The following is an 18,453-nucleotide window of genomic DNA, read 5'->3' as shown; positions in this document are numbered from 1 at the left end:
GGGTTACCTATTGTTGAGTGTGACAACCGTGTGCCTCCCATTGTTATAACACATGATGCAATGATGTCAAAGGTTTCTCAGAAGAGCATGAAACATGACGTCATGAGTAAATGTTGCATAACATTTTATCACGATTTATAGAAGCCATTGTGTGTGTTGCTTTAATTATTGATGGAGTTTTTAACTCTGCATCACACCCACAGGATATCAGCTCTCTCACACGCACACATATATAAAATCAAGTGGCATCTAATTCTTAATAGACAGAGAGTGATATGTCAGCTCTCACCCTTTACACCTATAACAGTTCTAACTCTTCTGGCAAAGCTTTTCACAAAGCTTAGAAGTGTGTTCATGGGAATTTCTTGACCATTTCTGTAAAATCACATTGGCGAGGTCAGACACTGATGTCGGCTGAGAATGCCTGATTTTAGAGGTTAGGACAGGCCAGTCATGTTGTTCCACACCAAACTCCATCATTTGATGAAGGTAAAGGATCCAGTTGCGGCGATCTTCATGAAGAAGAAGAGTTTATTTCAGCCCAGAGAACAGGGAAGTTTAAACTCACAGGTGAGATAAAAAGGAGACAAGGGACAGCTGGAGGTAATAAAGGGGAAGCTGAACATTAATCAAAACACATAGACAAAAAAAAAAACACACCAAAAACTCAAACACCAAAGAAATGTGACATAATCAATATCTTGACAGACGTTCCTGTATAATCTTGAGTTCCACTCATCTAAATCCCATTGAAAACATTCAGAGATTGAATCAAGTGAGGTTTAGAGGACAGATGTCAGTTCTAGATTTTGGATGGTCCTATATGAGACAATGTTTGGGACATGGAGCAACTTCACCATTCAGCTTCTATGCACCACAAATCTGGAACAAACTTCTAGAAAACTGCAAAACTGCTGAACCATTGAGTGCCTTTAAATCAAGACTAAAAATTAACCTGTTTAGAGTTGCCTTTGAAGCATAATCGATTAAGAATTTAACCATGGTACTTGGCTAAATGTAATGTTTCGACTGTTTTTATGATGTAAAGCACTTTGAAATGCCTTGTTGCTGAAATGTGCTATACAAATATTGACTGATTCTCCAAGACTAGTGGAAATACTCATTACTCAGGCATTTTTCACTTAGGATTTTGGTCTGATATCAGCCACATGTTTATTTCTTCTGCACCATTTTGATGTTTCATTCAACATTAATGAGTTAATCAAAACATCATGCCATCTACAGCTGAACCACACTAAGAGAGAGGTTAACTCAAAATAAAAAAATGTAATCCTCAACTTTATTAAATTGCAATATATAAACATTTCTACTATAAAGCTGGTATTTTCAAAGGCTTGAAATGGAAAGAGGAAACACTATTGTCCCCATTTGATGTTAAGAAATCCACTGTTGTATTTGTCCTTTGAAATACTCGTGAATCTTGACGTGAATTTTGAAGACTTTTAGGTCTAAACAGGCTTAGTAGCAGAGTAAATAAGTGCTCAATGTCTTATTTGTCTTCAGAGCAGAGAAAATGGTAAATATGGATTATCCTGACATACATAAGGCGTTGTGGGTGGCACAGCTCAGAAAAAAATAATAATAAAAATAAAAATCACGTGTTCCAAGTATTTTGATATGCCGAGGCCCAATAGATCAAAAGAGAATAATTAAAAAAAATAATTTCAGAAAATTACAGCTGAAGGCAGATAAAAAGTATGATCAAACAAATTGGTCAAATCCAATTATCCAGCAAAAATTATTGGTTTCTCCAGGTGATCAAAACACTGAAAACATGAAGTTTGGTAAACCGTCTTGATATTGTTTAATGTCAAATACCCATCAATTTCCCATTTACTGATTAATTGAAGTAAAAAAAATTCAATTTGTCTTTTCAAATGTGGCATTTAAACTTAATGCAATTTTTTTTTTTTTTACTAACCAGAATAGTTATATACATTAGATAAACATAGAAAGAGCTAAATGTGTTTTTCATTTGTGCTGGGAGGTAACAAAATAAACCTCAAAGTACGGTTTGATCGGGAACATGAAAGAAGAATAAAACCGATAACACAGGAAACAGCTTTGTCCGTCCCTCCACTTCAAACACATTTCCTGGGTTAATTATAGATGCCGTCATACTACGGGTAAAGATTGACTGAAAGATTTCAATGTTGAAAATGTTTAACTTAAGATTAATGCATAAACGTTACAAGCCTCCTCAAGGATTTTTCTTTTTTTACCGACAGCAAACCGATTTTATTATCAGCTTGCTGCATCTAAGTGCTTTAACTGCTGTATAAACCAGTTAGACTTTCCATGTTTTCAGTTTTAATGAATGGAACTTAAATTAAACATTTTGTGCAACTAACCATGACACAAAACAAGGCTACATGCCATCAGTACAGTCCATGCCCTTGCACTCCTCATAAAATTGCCTTGGGAAGATATAAACTCTGTCATGCATAGTGCAACCCCATTTAAGGCAAAGTCTGACTTTGTTGTTAGAGTAATTAGATGGTACCTAACATTCATGCCTATCGTCCTTTTATAGATATGTACAAAATCCTTTACATAAGCATGTAATAGAGTGGATTTTTCTTTGTTGCACTTTAATTTCTATATATTTTTATTACATTAGCAGAAAACACACAAAAATAAATAGACTGTCCTGCATGAAAAAGTGACGCATTTGAGGCCTTGAGTTTGCTTTGCGTATCCCGGTGAACGTACAAATTGAGCGTGCGCCATGCAATACCAGATGACTCTGGACGCGCCGTTCTGAAAGTATACTAATAGATATAAATAGGCACACCATGTGGGACGCCTTGGCATTATTCAACTGCAGAAAGAAAAGATCAGGAAGGAGATAGAAGAGGAAGTCTGGCAGGAACAAAAGGACATCCATCTTGTCCACAATATCGTTTGATCCGCCAAACGTGGCAATTAAAGTTTGAGCACTCGGTATATTTTATTTGGGTTTGTTTCGGGAGACGTGAGGTCCCCTGCTTCAAAAGCAGATGTCTGAGGAAATCAACTTGCTGGTAGCTACGTCCAAAACTGTGTCCCGTTTCACCAGGGGAACTGGAAAAAGGGGTCTGATTTCTGTGGGTTCGATGTTATGACGGCATGATTGATTTTTATGTTCATAAGAACGGGCCACCTTTCAGTGCATAGTAAAAGCTTGTGATTAGAGGTTGCCTCCTATTCCTCACCCTCCAGTCTAAAGGTTGATTAGGCTGTAAATCAATTCTGTAGACTGTGAAGAATGCCCTGGTAGCTTTTGTCTTCACAAGTGTATCGGCATGAATTATTTGAAAACTCCACTACGCAACAACACACATCCTTTGCGCATTTTATTTTATTCCTCTATTTTAGATGTTTGCACTGAAACTGGAGTTTTGAATCTCACTGTACATGTATATAGTGACAATAAAAACATTGTATTCTACCGAAAAAATTTTTAAAAATCTGTTCTAGAGAGTGTCTTCATAAAACACTGTAAATAAAAACAGGTAAATCACAATTTGTTCTTACATCTCCTATTTTAAAATTCATTCTAAACAATCTTAATTGGGTCTATTTTGATTTTTAAATGTGAAGGTGAATGAAAACTCATTTGTGTTATTGCTGCAGTCACAAGTTAATTACAAAAGGTTCTGGTTGTAAATTATGTAGTTGGGGAAAAAGAAAAAAAAGCTTTTTTTTCTCAGCTCATTTCCTGGTCAATCTTTGAATGATTGTTGCAGGTATACACTTAAAAGCATCAGATATCAGTATGCGTAATATTGTAAGCTCAGTGTTTGACATTTGCATAATGAGGACGGAGTCTGTGGGTGGCCCTCCTGCAGCTGTCATCCTGCTGTTGAACTCAATGTGTTTCAGATATTTAACAAAACCTGTAAGACTTATTTTAGTCAATGGGTTACACCCAAGAAATACACAAACCTTTTTTTTTTTTCCTTTCCTGGTCATTAGAGAATCCATCCAACTCATCAGTAAGCCTGATAATCTATTTCCACGACAGAGCTTTGACCTGAGCCATGTGACATCTGACAGCAACCGACAAAGTGGCTGGTAATAAGATGGGAAAATAGATGAAACTGAAGGATGAAGAAGCCAGAAGGGGAATTGTTTATCTGTGGGTGTCCCACAGAGGGAATGGTTATCAAGCCATGATAAGACAAAACAATTAATTCAGAAAACAAGAGATGTTTTAAGCTATGAAAAATCGCCCTGGTCATGAATTTGGAATGCCAGTCTCGACTGTGTGAAATAACGAGTCCAGTCACATCACTCTGAACACATCTGGAGACGTAAACATCCGAAATGAGGAGGTTCTGACCCACAAGACTCGCCAAACGAAAATCACATTATTTTAGATCAGAACACAAACAAGCGGTTGTCATTCTTTTGATTCCGAGCCATTTATTCAATGTCAGATCAGAGTACAGTCTGTTTGGGGAAAAATAAATCACTCCACAAGCTAATATCAGATTAACATAAACACGCAAATTTAAGGTAATTCACTGAATCAAAAGGCAACAAGCAATGTGGCTCCCGTGCGATATCACTATGTTGGGAGGCTTTTGACCTCTTGGATGTTCTGTCAGCCGAGTTGATCCTCATGCTGCTTACGGAAACAGTCTCCCACAGGAAAGAATTCCCAGCAACGCTCCTGGTACATTTTCCACACATAGGATTCCTGAAAAGTCAACACAGTCGTCGTTTATCACAAAGCTAAATCTTTGTGATATGAGTTCGCTGGATCGAGAACACATTCAGATCAAGACGAGTTTACACGGTGTACAAAACGAGTGGGGCTGAGATCTTCCTTTTTTATGCTGAGTGAAGAAACATTTATAAGAGCATATATACAATCTTAGAGCTAATAAAAACACAACATATTTTGAAATGACCGAGGTGATTGCAGCTTGCAGTTTGTGAGCATGATGTTTGGATGCAAGAAGAGGCTTACAGAAGAGTGGCTTTTACTTTTTTATTTCTTCTGTCTACAAGCTAAATCTATAACCGCTGTCTGAAAACGATGCTGCTGCATGTTTAGCTAAGATAATCATCTTCAACTACAGCTCCTTTTTTTCCCTCTGTGCCCGAGGCAAATGAAAGGGAAAGTATTTGACTGCAGCTGCCATCTAATTCTATACTAATATTTCAACTTTCTTTTCATTTATCAATCGTAGCATCAGTCCAAAGTGAGCATTTAGGGTCAAATATAATCTTGTGAGGAAACCATCTCACTGATGATGTTTAGGTGGCATGACAGAATAAATTCTTGCTAGTTTCATAGTTGCATTTCAGTTAAATATGGGCTGAATATGTAGGGGGAAAAGTGACATACACAACCACTGAATGAGACACAGAAAGAAAGAAGTTTCTCTGGCAACAAAGTTGTTGGGAGGACTGTGACGATATACTCAAGTCAGAGTAACAGCGCAGATCAAATATGGAGCAGAAATTACATTCATCTCAATGCTGCCAGGATTTTGCTGATCTACAGTTTATAACATAAGCAGTCATTTGCCACTGCAGTGATTTTAAATCCTTCTATAGGGTGTCAGTATGCTATGTTTTCAAGCTGCTGCTTAGACATTTCCCCTGACTTCCTTCTTTGTACTGGATAAATCAACGTTGCCACTACTTGTGGCTAGAGTGAACATTTTTTATACAATCAGGTCTAAAATCAGCATTTCAAATGCAATGTCGACACTATCATAAATTTAAGATATTTTAAAATATATTTCTTGATTTACAATGTGCTAGACACCTGAACACAACTGGAAAGCAAAAGCTACACAAATGATAATGCATGGCCTTTAAATATACCACCAGAGAAGATTAAACCCCTGAATGAAAAAAAAAAAATAAAAATCTAGTATTAAGCGTCAACCCTCATTTCGATTTGGAAATATCACCCAAATGTTAAACTGTTTCACAATGCTAAAAAAATATATAATTTATTTTTTTGATTGATTGATTGCACAGCAGCATTTTGGAGGCGCTCTGCGCCAAAATCTAAATTATAAAGTGAGAAAATAACACTCTGCCTGAGAAGATTAGAAAGTCCTTATCTCTTGTGATGTACAATCTTTTCATAGATAAAGACGCAACCAGTGACAGAAATATTAAAGCTCTTTACAAGGAAGTGGAAGAAAAATGAAGCATGTTTTGTTGCTCTGTGCATGCTACAAAAACGAAAAAATACATCTCCGGCAAAATAATAACAGGCTTAAAACCCAATGTGCCCCCTTTGCAGTAGAAATTTAATGCAAAAATGATATCAGTCCAGAAGAAAAAGAAGCTGTAAATCATGGGAAACTTGCCCGGCGTGGATTTGATTGTCACTATTAACTGTGCACACCTAGGGTGATACGTACAGTGGCTTTAGAGAGATTGCATGAATGCAAATTCATCCTTACTGGAAAAGGTTACACTACAGATTGTCATTATCGTAGCAAATGTTGGAACTAATAGGCTACCGAGACATGGGGGCGGAGTGTTGGCGATGAATAAATTAAAAGAGACGTGATCTTTCACTGACAGTTAAACTGCCTGGGGGCCTATAAAGTGGCCACCTAATTCCACCTTCGGTTGCACTATAAAACAGGAAATAATTATCATACCTGTCCCGTGTGTTCAGTTTCATCCTTGTTAATGAGATACATCAGGAAAAATCTGCAAGGGCACAAACGATGGGAAAAGTGTTAGAGTGTTCTAAAATTTTATTCAGAGAAGACGATATTTGTGCAGAAACATATTTTGTTGGGCTGTGTTGATTATGAATATCATTTGAATCCATTTTCAAGAACAAAAAGGAGAAACAACAGAAAGGGTAAATATTTGTATTAATGCTTGCAGATATTAAATTAGTGACTTTGTTAGTGAATCAAGCAATGTTGAAAACAATGGATCATTCAGTTTATCCGAGTTGGGGAATGTTTTTCAAGTGGGACAAAATGTCACGGGAAGAACCGACATGTATGTATAATGATGAGTAGCAAAAGTCAGTCAGTCGACAGCTGCAACAGCATTTCAGGGATTCCACCATAATTGAACTCAGTTAGCTCTGGGCAGTGGCAATTTAAGGAGAAGCAACTTTGCAACATGCAAAAATAACCATAGCCTCTCCCCGATCTGTGGCAGAGGCGCGTTTTCCCCTTTTTTTGTTTGTTCGTTTTAACCGGGACGTTCCTGCATTTACCGGAAGAAAAACTTATTTAGAGATACTATATAGAGGTCTAAAGGCCCAACTACAACTGTGAAAACATTCTTTTAAAATATTTGGTGACTAAGTCCCTAACTAAACTCTATTCTAAACACCCGTTTTTTTGTATAGTGTGTGTGTGAGACTTTGTCATGTGACAATAAATTTAAAGAGAAAGAATAAAGCAGCTGCTGCAGATCTGACTGTCTGTTATGTACGGCTATCTGACAGACTCTGAAAAGGTAATGATGCATAAGAACAACTTTTTCTGTAGGTTTGGTCCCCATATGCCTGGGACCACAATGAAATAGTGCTGAAATAAACTGCTCAGCATAGAAACATCAGCCGCAGAAGGAAGACAAAGTTTTCTCGTGTCGAGGCTGTTCTGCAGAAGTTCTTGTTGGGACAAAATACACTTTGTTTTTACAAAAAATATTGTGCCTTGAGGGTCATTGGAAAATAAGTTGGAAACAATAACAATACTAATCTACATTTTCCCCTCTGCAATTTAGGTTTAATGGGCAACTTTCAATTTGAAAGTAGATTTGAGACTCGCAGTTATTGTGTCATTTTTGTTTGCTTTAAAAAAAAAAGACTTGTAATGTAGCTGTGAGCTACGTCAGAGAACAAAGAGACGCAGAATCTGTTGTTTTATTGAATAAGCTCAATGTCAGAGCTTGTCTCAGAGATACAGTGCATTAAAAAATTTAAACCTAATGCCTTATAAAACCAAGTAGAAGTCAATGATATATTTATCCCAGCAACTCTGCACATGACTGAAACTAGCTCTTTATCCCCACACATTTTCTTACTATGCTGTATTATGACATATTTAAATATAGGATTTATTTTCCCCTTAATCCTGGTTAAATATATGTATATTCATTATAAACTGCTACATTTTTATGACAATGCTTTTATCTGTCTGTTTAACATGCCTCATTTTCATTCAGTGTAGTGAAGTTCTGCACTGCATTTTTGATATAGTATCTGAAATATAGTGAAGGATTTAAATAAAAAAAACTCTATTGGATTTATGTTGGCTATAAATCCAATAGAGTTCATGTTCTTAATCAGCAGGTCCAGATCAAGCCATTAGAAAATTTCAATACAGAAAAGCTCTAAAAGATTTTTTAAGTGACATGAGTAATAAATAAAACAATGTCTATTTTAATTTTCTTTTTAGTTCAACTAATTGTTTTGAAAGGCGCTCACAATTTAGTCAACTAAACCGTGTGATTTTTGATCAAAACTTTTAATGCTCTGCATTTGATTTATACATTTTAGGATTTAGAAGATTGCAAGCCTGCACGCTGCAGTAGCCAGCGGAAAACTCACAGATAGTTGGCCAAGTTGTGCTCCTGCAGAGTGTGAGTCTCGAAGCCGTGAGGAATCTTGTCAAAGTACTCGCTTCCTATTCCACATATGAAACATTTGGTCTGCGGAGGGAAGAAGTAAGAACTCATGACTCATTCAACACATAAAAAGAGAAAAAAATATAAAAAACATCAAAAAGAATTCTTACATCTAAACCCTAAGAGCGGAAACATTGTGCTCTGTGACAAAAAATGCTGGATTTAGTTTTCCAGCAATAACCATTTAATGTTGTAATTTATTCTTCCAGTCCCCACAGAGGATTTTTTTTTGTTTTTTGGCTCAAACATGGTGACAGAAAAACAACGATGGTAAAATGTTTGTTTTGGGGGCTTAATGCAATATGTGTGTTGGGCCAGTCATATTAACAACAAATAATTATGTGAGGCTGAAAGTAGCAGCTGAACCACATTTATTATTACCGAGTGCTGCAGAAATGTAGCAACTGGGAAAAAGGTGTAAAACCATAATAACTGCCAAAGAGACTGAGAACTGGGACTACATGACAAAACAAATTAATTATTTATCCCGTAAAAACATTGACAACACTGAGCCATATGTTAACATAATTTAGTCATACTTGTGACATTTCAAAGCCTCTGCTTGGTTTTGTTCGCTTCAGCACTCGGCAGTCCACAAAACATCTTTCTGCTGCTTGAATTCCTCTTGAATCATTTTTTTAGTGCGCTGAACCATGCCCCTCTACCATTTCTCCTTCATTTTTGTTTTCTTTTTTGTGAATACCGCGTTGCATATGATGACTGGAGTGAGACCACCGAGTATCAGTGGCCAGAACTGTTCAATGACATGAAACGATTCTTTATGCTTGGTTTTTCAGTACATATCTTCAACTTGTTTCCTGGGTGTAGTAATCAAAGCTGCACTCGGTGACTTGCTTCTCATTTTTGTTGGACCGTTTCCACCACAAACCGCAGCTGCTGTCGCTGAGAGTCGGCCTGCCTCTCCCTTTCAACTATGCCGGTCTTCTTTGCAGCATCTAGTTGAGGATGGTTGTTTCTTGTGGCAATTTAGTCCAAAGATTCCTTTAGAATAGTTTTCGCATGCAAATGTTGGCTCAACAACTGCAAGTCATGAGATTTCTTTTTTTAGACTGAATTTGACAATAGTTGAAAACATATTGTTACCAGAATGCTCAGGTCTTTATGTGTTTAAGTAGAAATGTTCACAGGGGATTTAAGACAAGTATGAGTGCAGTGGAACCTGCAAGAACCAAAGAAAGATAGAAATGAAGGACAGGCAGATAAGACGAATGGATGGATGTGTACGCTATCAGATAGATGGATGAATCGATAGACAATGAGCTGCTTTCTCTTTTTTGCATTTATTCCAAAACCTGGACAGCAGTCTGCACAGCAGCTATGCTGGTATATTTAAAACAACCATCAGCGCAACTTGTAATTTTATTTATAAACATTTGTGCACAGTGTCAGCTCTAACTTCAACAGAACTTATAAAATGAAGCTGATGTCAAAGGTCATGTCAGGTGATAAGACGGATCAGCCGAATGTTGACGTCATTCTGTAAGACATCCGAGGACTGCGTGGTTAAAGGAACGTCTCCTTTAATAATTCATAACCTCGACAACATTGGCTTAAGTTTTTGTTTCATGTCCATATATTAAAAATTATATCCTGATATTTTTATCGACCCTTACCTCCATGTCCTCCTTCACCTGCTCCTGCTGGTCTCGAAGCTCACCAAAGGCATCAATTATTAAGCCTAAGAGAGGGACAAAACTGTGTAACTGTGCACCGAAAGCTGTCATTTCATGTGAATAACACCTGGCACTGAGGGATGAAGAGATACACGGCCGACTTTTCACTCCCACATGAAAAATTCATGACACGATTCACTCTAAAAAAAACAGCCTGACTAAAAGCCATTTCTGTGAGTCGCGGGCATGCCGCGGCCAACAACCTGCAAACTGCGGCGGTTTGTTTGCACACACGCGGGAACGATATTTCCGACGTGGTGCTCACCCTGGATAATGGCGAGCAGGATGACGACGACGAAAAAGAAAAACGTAATATCAAAGACGATCCGTTCAACTTCGAACTCGTCTCCAGCAGGATCCTCGATCTCGTCGCCAATCCCGCCACCTGCTCGCACTCCCACGTACATGTGGAACATGTAACACTGAGGAGAAAACAAAAGAAAAGCACATCGTCGGTTATGGTATGGTTTGCATACTATTCAGGGAAAGTACACTTTTCTTTTTTTGTCAAATATTACCACCGAACGTGTTATTTTTTTAATTGAGATTTTTTTACTCCGTTTGTTTTTTGAAAGTGGTGTGATGTAACAAGAGGTTATTTTCAGCAAATGGTGAAAATTCATGCTGCTAAGGACAATAATACATTGAAGGCACTTTCATGTCTGCCTCCATGCTGGCTGCTTTATGAAAACAGGCAGTATTCTTGCAAAAATTCAAAATGTGAACATTTTGTAATTAATATTCTTCACCTCTGACAGTATGATGGGAAGAATTAACCTTTCACGTTGTCCGGAAAGGTCTCTTATGTGTTGAAGTCCAGATGATCAAAAAGATTTGTAGCAAAAAATAAAAAAGAACTTGTACAAAATCCTCACAGCCTTAAAAATGTGGCATTCATCCGTTTTAGTTGCAAAATGATTTCAGATTACTGTTATTAAAGCGCAAGACAAACTGAGACACAGTGGATGTGGCTGATGATTCTGTGTAATATCCCCTGCCTGCCATAATAGCAGGGTTCATTCAAATGCTATCGCTAGCCATCCGCCTGCATATGTGACTGACAGTGGAGTCCACATTAGAATAGATCAGCCGTTTGGGTGTTAACGTCGTCAGCGGGCAAACAAAGAGGAAATTTAAGGCCTTCAGACTGCTTTTTTCCCCCATATGTCTATCATATGTTGGAGGCGCGAGCAGAAAAGGTTTGTTTTTTGCTTCAGAAATGGAGATCACTGTCAGACGACGCCTTTGGTTTCTTCAAACTAAGACTTAAGTTGGGGCCATTTGCTGGAAAGAAACAGAGGTTTTGATAATACATGTGCATCTCAATACAGTAGGATCTATTCATCCATCAATCCATCCATCCATTATCTAACACACTTATCCTTGGCAGGCTGGTGAAGGGGCTGGAGCCCGCCTCCAGCAGTCAACATGCGAGAGGCTTGGTCAATAGGATCTCTTAAAATTCAATTATTTAATTGATTCAATACAGAGTTCCATATCTAAAGTGTTTTTTTTATTATTAATTTTGATGAAAAAGTCTGGAAGCTAAGAAAACCCACAATTCAAGTATATAAAAAAAATTATTTTGCAAGAAAAATAAAAAGGGATTCTTAAAAAGAAATGTCACTTTACCAGCTGAAATAAGTAGTCAATCCCTTGGATGATTTAGCTTTTTATTTCTTGTACAAATAGGTCATGATTAACAAAATTGTGCTTTTTTTTTTTTTTTTACATATAAATCTGAACTTATAAAGCCCTTTTCAAGTCACACTGATCAATCAAAGCACTTTCGCACCAGAGCCACATTCACAAACGCACACACATTCAGATAAACTGACACGTGAGAGGAAGCTGAAATTAAAACTACAATCTTCCAATTCCCCTATGACTTCTCTACCCACTGAGCCACAGTCGCCCCCTTTGAGCGATAGACACCAAAATTTGCAGAAATAATGGATTAACATGAATCGTGTGTGTAGAAACTCACAGTAAGCATATCATTGCACTTCATATCTTCAGTTTCCTTGCCACGGCTGTGGTTGTAAAACTTTCTGAAGAAGTTGAAGGCTATGACGGTGTAGAGATACACCACAACTGCCAACAGACCCACAGTCAGCACCAGCTGAAGAGGCAAACATATTTCCAAGGGGAGGGAGAGTGAGAGATAGGGGCAGGTTGTGTCATCTTGAAAATGCTCCAATTTACGTGCTACACTTTGACGGAATACATCACAGACATAGCATCACATCCTGGAAACGCACACACCTGTTTTCCATTGTGTGTGACGGAGGAAAGGATGGTACGGAGTGTCTTAAAGCCCATAGCGATGTCCAAAAGGTGGGCAGCAAAGAAGAAGTTGTTATAATGACCCAAAACTGACATGGTCATGTACCACGCCAAGTACAAGAAGGACTAAAGCACAAAAACACACACAAACACGCACACAAGTTGACATAAAAACATAAACTATTAGATTACAAGAACAGGAAGACAAATGTGTTTTAGATAAGTGGGATGACAGGATATTGCCATCACATTGGAAACATGTATCAGACTAAATCTTGATTTAATCATCAAATATTAAACATTTTTACACATAACGTTGACTCATTGCTTATTTTTAGGTTGCATAAATATAACAAAGTGACACAGTTGTCTTTGTAGAGAATGCAAAAAAACAAATCCAGCGGGAGCCGCAAGTCACCGGATGCAACCCAACTTACGTTGTCAGTGAACACCACTCCTAGCTTCCAGACCTGGTACTTTGCGTCAAGGGAGTTGAATCTGGAACAAACAGCAGTACTGCAACAACACACGAAAAACACAAGTAACAAGGAAATGAAGTCAAAATGTCCAGGGCTAAAATCACCCCCTATGAGCTACATTGTGTCCTTTAGGAGAGTGTTTGTTATGCGACGACTTCTCAGAATGTCCTGTTCTTTCTCAAGTACAAGATAATGCTACGGATTAGGCAATGCGCAGACATCCTCACAGATATGCTTTTTTTTTTTTTTTTTGAAACAGTCATTAATAAAAACATGAGTACTGACAGCAAGTGGTTTAGAGGTGGAGCTGCCACCCCACACAGGATCGTCAGGGCTCGATGCAGCTGTCCAGGGTTTGATTCCCCGACTCTGGGACTTTGCTGCATGTATTATCTCCTTCTCTTTCTACCTGTTTCCTGCCTGATATGCTGCAAATTAAAGCCAATAGTGCAAGAAAAAAAAATTTAAAGAGTAAAACAAATGAGCTAAAAATATTCATTGGTGTGAAATGGTAATTGATGTTACTAAACAGCAAACAAAGGAGCTGAATAAAAGCGTAAAGAAGACCAAAGTGCTCATGCATAATAAAATAAGGCCATTTAGTTCTACAGAAGAATGTACAGCAGAAAGGGCAGTATTGATTTCATTATTTTGATCATGTTTTTTTATATCAATACCATGCATCTGGATGCTAGTTCATTGTGCAAACACTATTGCAAGCTAGAAAACCATATTCCCCCCTCTCCTTCCCCCTTTTTTTTTTCGTTTAGGACAAATGTGAATATGCTACCCTGACATATGATTCCTGATTAGATGGAAAAGCCTGTGCTTTGCTCTTCAGTATGTGAAAACCTCTGTCATTTCGCCTCAAACCATAAACGCTACAAAATGAATGCTAGACTGCAGTTTGATCTGTATCTTTCTTACAAGACAGAACTGCAAAGACCTGGACATTTTTAATATTTTCTCTCTACTCACAGGACACTCCAGGCACTGTCTCTTCTGAGTCTCTTCTGTTCTTTCCTCTCGGTGCTGAAGTCTAAAGCAGCTTGGTCCAGGCCTAACAGTTCACTGATCTTCTTACGGCCATAAAAGTCTCCATACTTATCCATCACCTGACAAGAAGGGGTGGAAAAAAAGACAGGTTGAAACAAAAGCTTCTTTAGTGTATCTTGGTTTGAATACGGCATGACGAGACAGTGGAGGATAATTAGCCACATTGTCTCCACTGTCTGAATCATAATGAGACGGCAGCTTAGTTCTGCCGACAAGTTGATGGTGCCGCTTCTGCGGAAGCGATGAGCGAACATAAAGGGTTTTTGACATCCGCCCTGAAAATGCACCAAGATGGTACAGCTGAGTAAAATGCATGTAGTTGTGGTGTTACAGTACAGGGCTTGTAAAACTATTTATATTCCCTCAAGCTTTTTTTTTGTTGTTTGTTTGCCTTTTATCATCATGCAACTACAAAATAGTGTGTCTTTCATTCAAGTTAAAGAGAGTAAATTGTGAAGTAGAAGTAACATGATGCGTAGTTTATTTTTATTTTTATTTTTTTTTTTGGACTAATAAAAAGATGATCCTATTCAGATCAATTTACTCTGATACCATTAAATACAATTGTCATCAGAAGCAACCTAATTAGTGAATAGAGCTGTTCTATGAAAGCCTCAGGGTTTGTCGAGGAATATTAGTAAGCAAACAGCATCAGAAAGACTTGCTGCTGTAATTACAGCAAAAGAAGCAGAAACAAAGCACTGACTCATGATGGCTCAATACAAATATACATAATTGTAAGAATTTTATTCATAAATAATTTTGATAGCCAATTGTCACTTTTTTTTTTACCACATCACAATTATGTACCATTTAGTTTTGGTTTATTACATAAAATCGATATAAAATACATAACATGAAAAAAAAAAACAACAGCAAAATCTTTAATAAATCCTAAAGCCTCTACAAAGCAATTTTCCTTGATTATATAATGTTTATATCTAGAAACAATTTTCTTACTTTTACTTGCAGACAGATGCATAGAGTTTTATTGAGCGGTTGCAGCTCTATGAAACTGGAAATGTCTTAAATAAGAAATGCGAAGTGAAGTCAGCCAAAGTTCAACATTGATGTGTTACTTCACACCAAAACCACAGCAAATGCAAAATGTAGGACAATATTAAAAAAGAGATAAAATATTAAGATATCTAATTTAGACAGGGTTCTCACAGTGATGCAGCAGAAGGTATAAATGTGGGAATGAGTGATAACCATATTTTATGTCCTAACTGTTAAAGATGGAGGCAAAAATCCAAATAGCTTTAACATCAATTTAATTAAAAATTAACGCCCAAGTACCATTTTCAGAGGAGATCATTTGCCAACTATTTGCCTCAACTCCATGGAATATGGCTGTTTGCATAATGAAAAAAAAAGTTCCGTTAAAACCAATTATGCCTTACAGGATTGCAGCCTCAGGCCTTATTAACCAGCTCTGAAGTCCCTCCACAGTCAGCCTTTTGTCTAAATTTACACCACCAAGAAATTCCACAGCGTAATTCCGAGCAATACATGCAAAACTGTATTGGTCGATAAGCTGTGAAATGCGGGGGGAATTTACTTGGCAGCGTTTAGACCGATTTTAGAAAATATATTATACGTAATCTCATCAAAGACGTTAACAGTGGTACAGAACAACATTCAGGAATTATAACTCAGTGTCAAAGGCCATAAAGAAGGTGTCAAAGGCCATATTTTTGTACCTCAGAAAAAAAAAAAAGTTTTGTTCCTGGCACTCTTGCATGGATATTCTGCAAACCATGTTTTACAAATTCATAAACGCCAATTTAGTGCAAGAAGTACTTCACACTGTCTGACATGAAATCAAACAGTGATTTCATGTCAGACATTTCATATTTTAGGTCAGCTAGGATAATTAAAGTTCTTTCAATTTTCTAAACCAATTTTTTCACTCCTGTTTTCAGGACTACCGTACCTGAGTCAAGTACGGAGTCAGGTAAATGCCAATATTTGGTTTGCCTAACAGTTGCAGATATAATTTCAAATCTTTATTCTGCTTTTAAAAGGTTGTGATCAATGATCTTTAAAATATACTAGTATTGCTAAGCATCCATTATCGAAAATAAAGTTTTTTAAATTTTATTATGTGTTGTATGGCGAACTTTTAAAGAAATTTAGGCATGGCCACAAATGGCTGCCACTTTGGGATATTAAAAACATATACAAGCTTTGCTTTCTGATTTCTTTCAAGAAATCCAATTTTCTGTTTTCCTACATTAAATTACAGAGGATTAAAAATATATTTATGAAGTCAGTTTACAAGACAAAAGAGCAAAAAATACTTTTATAGAAAAAGCTGAAAACAGTGGAACAGTTCTCTCTACAGCACAAGTAGTAATCTAAAATGGGAGGTTCAAAGTATTTAACTGTCTCTGAAGATGATAAAATTATATGTATTTGACAGTGGAATAATTACAGCTGCCATTAAATCTTTCATCACAGATCAGTTGATGCCTTAATGCACCATCACTGCATGAAATCTGCATATAATTACACACATACTCGGACACTTTTAGATTAAAATTCTGATTTGATTGTCAGTACCGAAGGAATCCACTTGGAAGATCTTACCTTCCTTTTCACAAATTTATCCCAGTAATTACTTGGAAATGATCTGAAAAGAAACAGAAATAGTTTTGCCATATCAAGATGTTGCATGATGAATTATTGATTCTAAATATATATCTATATATTTTATTAGACAATATCAGATGTTAATCTGCCATTATTAAATAAAGACATGAACTTGCAGTGTGTTGATGACCAGGTGGTCCCATTGCCCTTTAACGTCTTCCTCAGGAGGCTGCCGAGTCACGTACAGTCCGTCAAACTCCAGTTTTCTGGCCACCTCCTTCTCACGTTTGAAGATCACCAACGGCACCTTTCAATCAAATCAAATGGTTTGAGTTTGTTTGAAATACTCACATTTTAGTCTGCATGGAACAGATTTTCTGCAAATAATTCATCAAAACTACAAATGATGTAAAAATGAAACAAACTAAGGTGGGTTTCTTTGTACAACACAGGAGAAAAAAAAAGAAAGAATAAATAATATTCTTGGAGGATTGAGACAAAAAGTTACAGGTCTTACATTCTCAAATAAATAAACATTAATTTGCTATACTGAAGCTTGGATATTGGGTCATTCCACTTTGAACTATTTCCTCATGCCATTTTTTTTATATAGCTGCCATAAGCAAATAAAATATTTTTCTTTATTATATTTGCACTTCCCAGTTTTATAAGTATTGGATCACCCATCTCATTGGTGGAATTTAGGTGTGTGTTTTACTTCCATGGCTGCTGTATAAAATTCAGCACCTAGGCATGCAAGCTGCTTCTAGAAAAGCTTGTTAAAAAATGAGTCACACTCAGAACATCTGGGATTTCCAGCATGATATCGTGAGAAGAGGTGACCTGTGCAGCAAGTTGTGAAATATCCTCCATGCTAAAAATAAAGTCAACAAAGTTTGATGTACTGATTCTAAATCCAACTGTGAGATCTATTTTTGCAGAGTAGCGCTTTATTTTCAAGAGTTTTGCTTAACCAAGGTAATAAGTCCAACCTTACAGAGGTTGGACTTATTACCTCTGAGATGAGTTAGAATGGAGAAAATGAGCGGAGCTGTTGCATCGCAATTTTCTTTAAAAAGGAAAAGACGTCATTAAAGGTCATGTGTGTGCAAAAGCAAGTGGCCAAATATGTTTTGCAGAATAGTTGTGGTTATTGTCATTGTAAAACATGTAAATATAAAAAAGCAACAACTTCGTCATCAGTTCTCAAATGAAATCAATTTTCAGGAGATAATAGTAAAAAATAATACTTCTGATTTCCTACTTTTATTTGTGAACAGAAAGAAAGTCATGCTGGTTTATTTTTCACACAAGATCTGGCATTTTTCCTCCAAGACAAAACAACCATTTTAAAATGCACCAAATGTCCACTCATATATGCTGAAAGGAAGACGCCTTTAAAAAGTGATAACAGTTCATTAAGCAGCAGCCGGAGAACGTTATTGAACAGGTGTACCTTGAGGCAGTAGTAGCCAATAATGCAGCAGAATGAGATGATTGTGTGTGCGATGGAAAGAAAATGGAGGCACAGCTCCATGTAGCCACTGCTTTCTTCAAGCACAAAATAAACTCTGCCATTGCTGGCGTTTGTCGTGGCAGAGAGCTGTTCTTTTCCATATGCCGATATAGTCGCCTGTTCTTCTTTGGATGCAGGAAAAAATGCTACCTGAAAAATTTAATTATAAAAATAAATGAAAATCATCCAC

At 37.0% G+C, this 18,453-nt stretch overlaps 1 protein-coding gene across 1 annotated transcript in view; it reads right to left on the bottom strand.

The window, feature by feature from the left end:
* Positions 1–4,408: 4,408 nt before the first annotated feature.
* The window catches only part of ryr2b (ryanodine receptor 2b (cardiac)), a 72,723-nt gene continuing 58,678 nt past the window's right edge, over positions 4,409–18,453 (bottom strand). Inside the window, exons 93-104 of the mRNA XM_081616627.1 lie at positions 18,204–18,413; positions 16,924–17,054; positions 16,745–16,787; positions 14,075–14,211; positions 13,055–13,115; positions 12,597–12,743; positions 12,319–12,453; positions 10,597–10,753; positions 10,272–10,336; positions 8,561–8,661; positions 6,642–6,693; positions 4,409–4,705 (exon numbers count right to left, since the gene is read on the bottom strand). Coding sequence (XP_081472753.1) covers positions 4,610–4,705; positions 6,642–6,693; positions 8,561–8,661; positions 10,272–10,336; positions 10,597–10,753; positions 12,319–12,453; positions 12,597–12,743; positions 13,055–13,115; positions 14,075–14,211; positions 16,745–16,787; positions 16,924–17,054; positions 18,204–18,413 — 1,335 coding nt within the window. The 3' untranslated portion in view covers positions 4,409–4,609. The remainder of the gene's footprint in view (positions 4,706–6,641; positions 6,694–8,560; positions 8,662–10,271; positions 10,337–10,596; positions 10,754–12,318; positions 12,454–12,596; positions 12,744–13,054; positions 13,116–14,074; positions 14,212–16,744; positions 16,788–16,923; positions 17,055–18,203; positions 18,414–18,453) is intronic.

The sequence above is a fragment of the Poecilia reticulata genome, chromosome 15 (genome assembly GCF_904066995.2).
Source record: "Poecilia reticulata chromosome 15, P_reticulata-male-v2, whole genome shotgun sequence".
Classification (NCBI taxonomy): Eukaryota; Metazoa; Chordata; class Actinopteri; order Cyprinodontiformes; family Poeciliidae; genus Poecilia; species Poecilia reticulata.
This window is presented reverse-complemented; position numbering and strand designations above follow the sequence as displayed.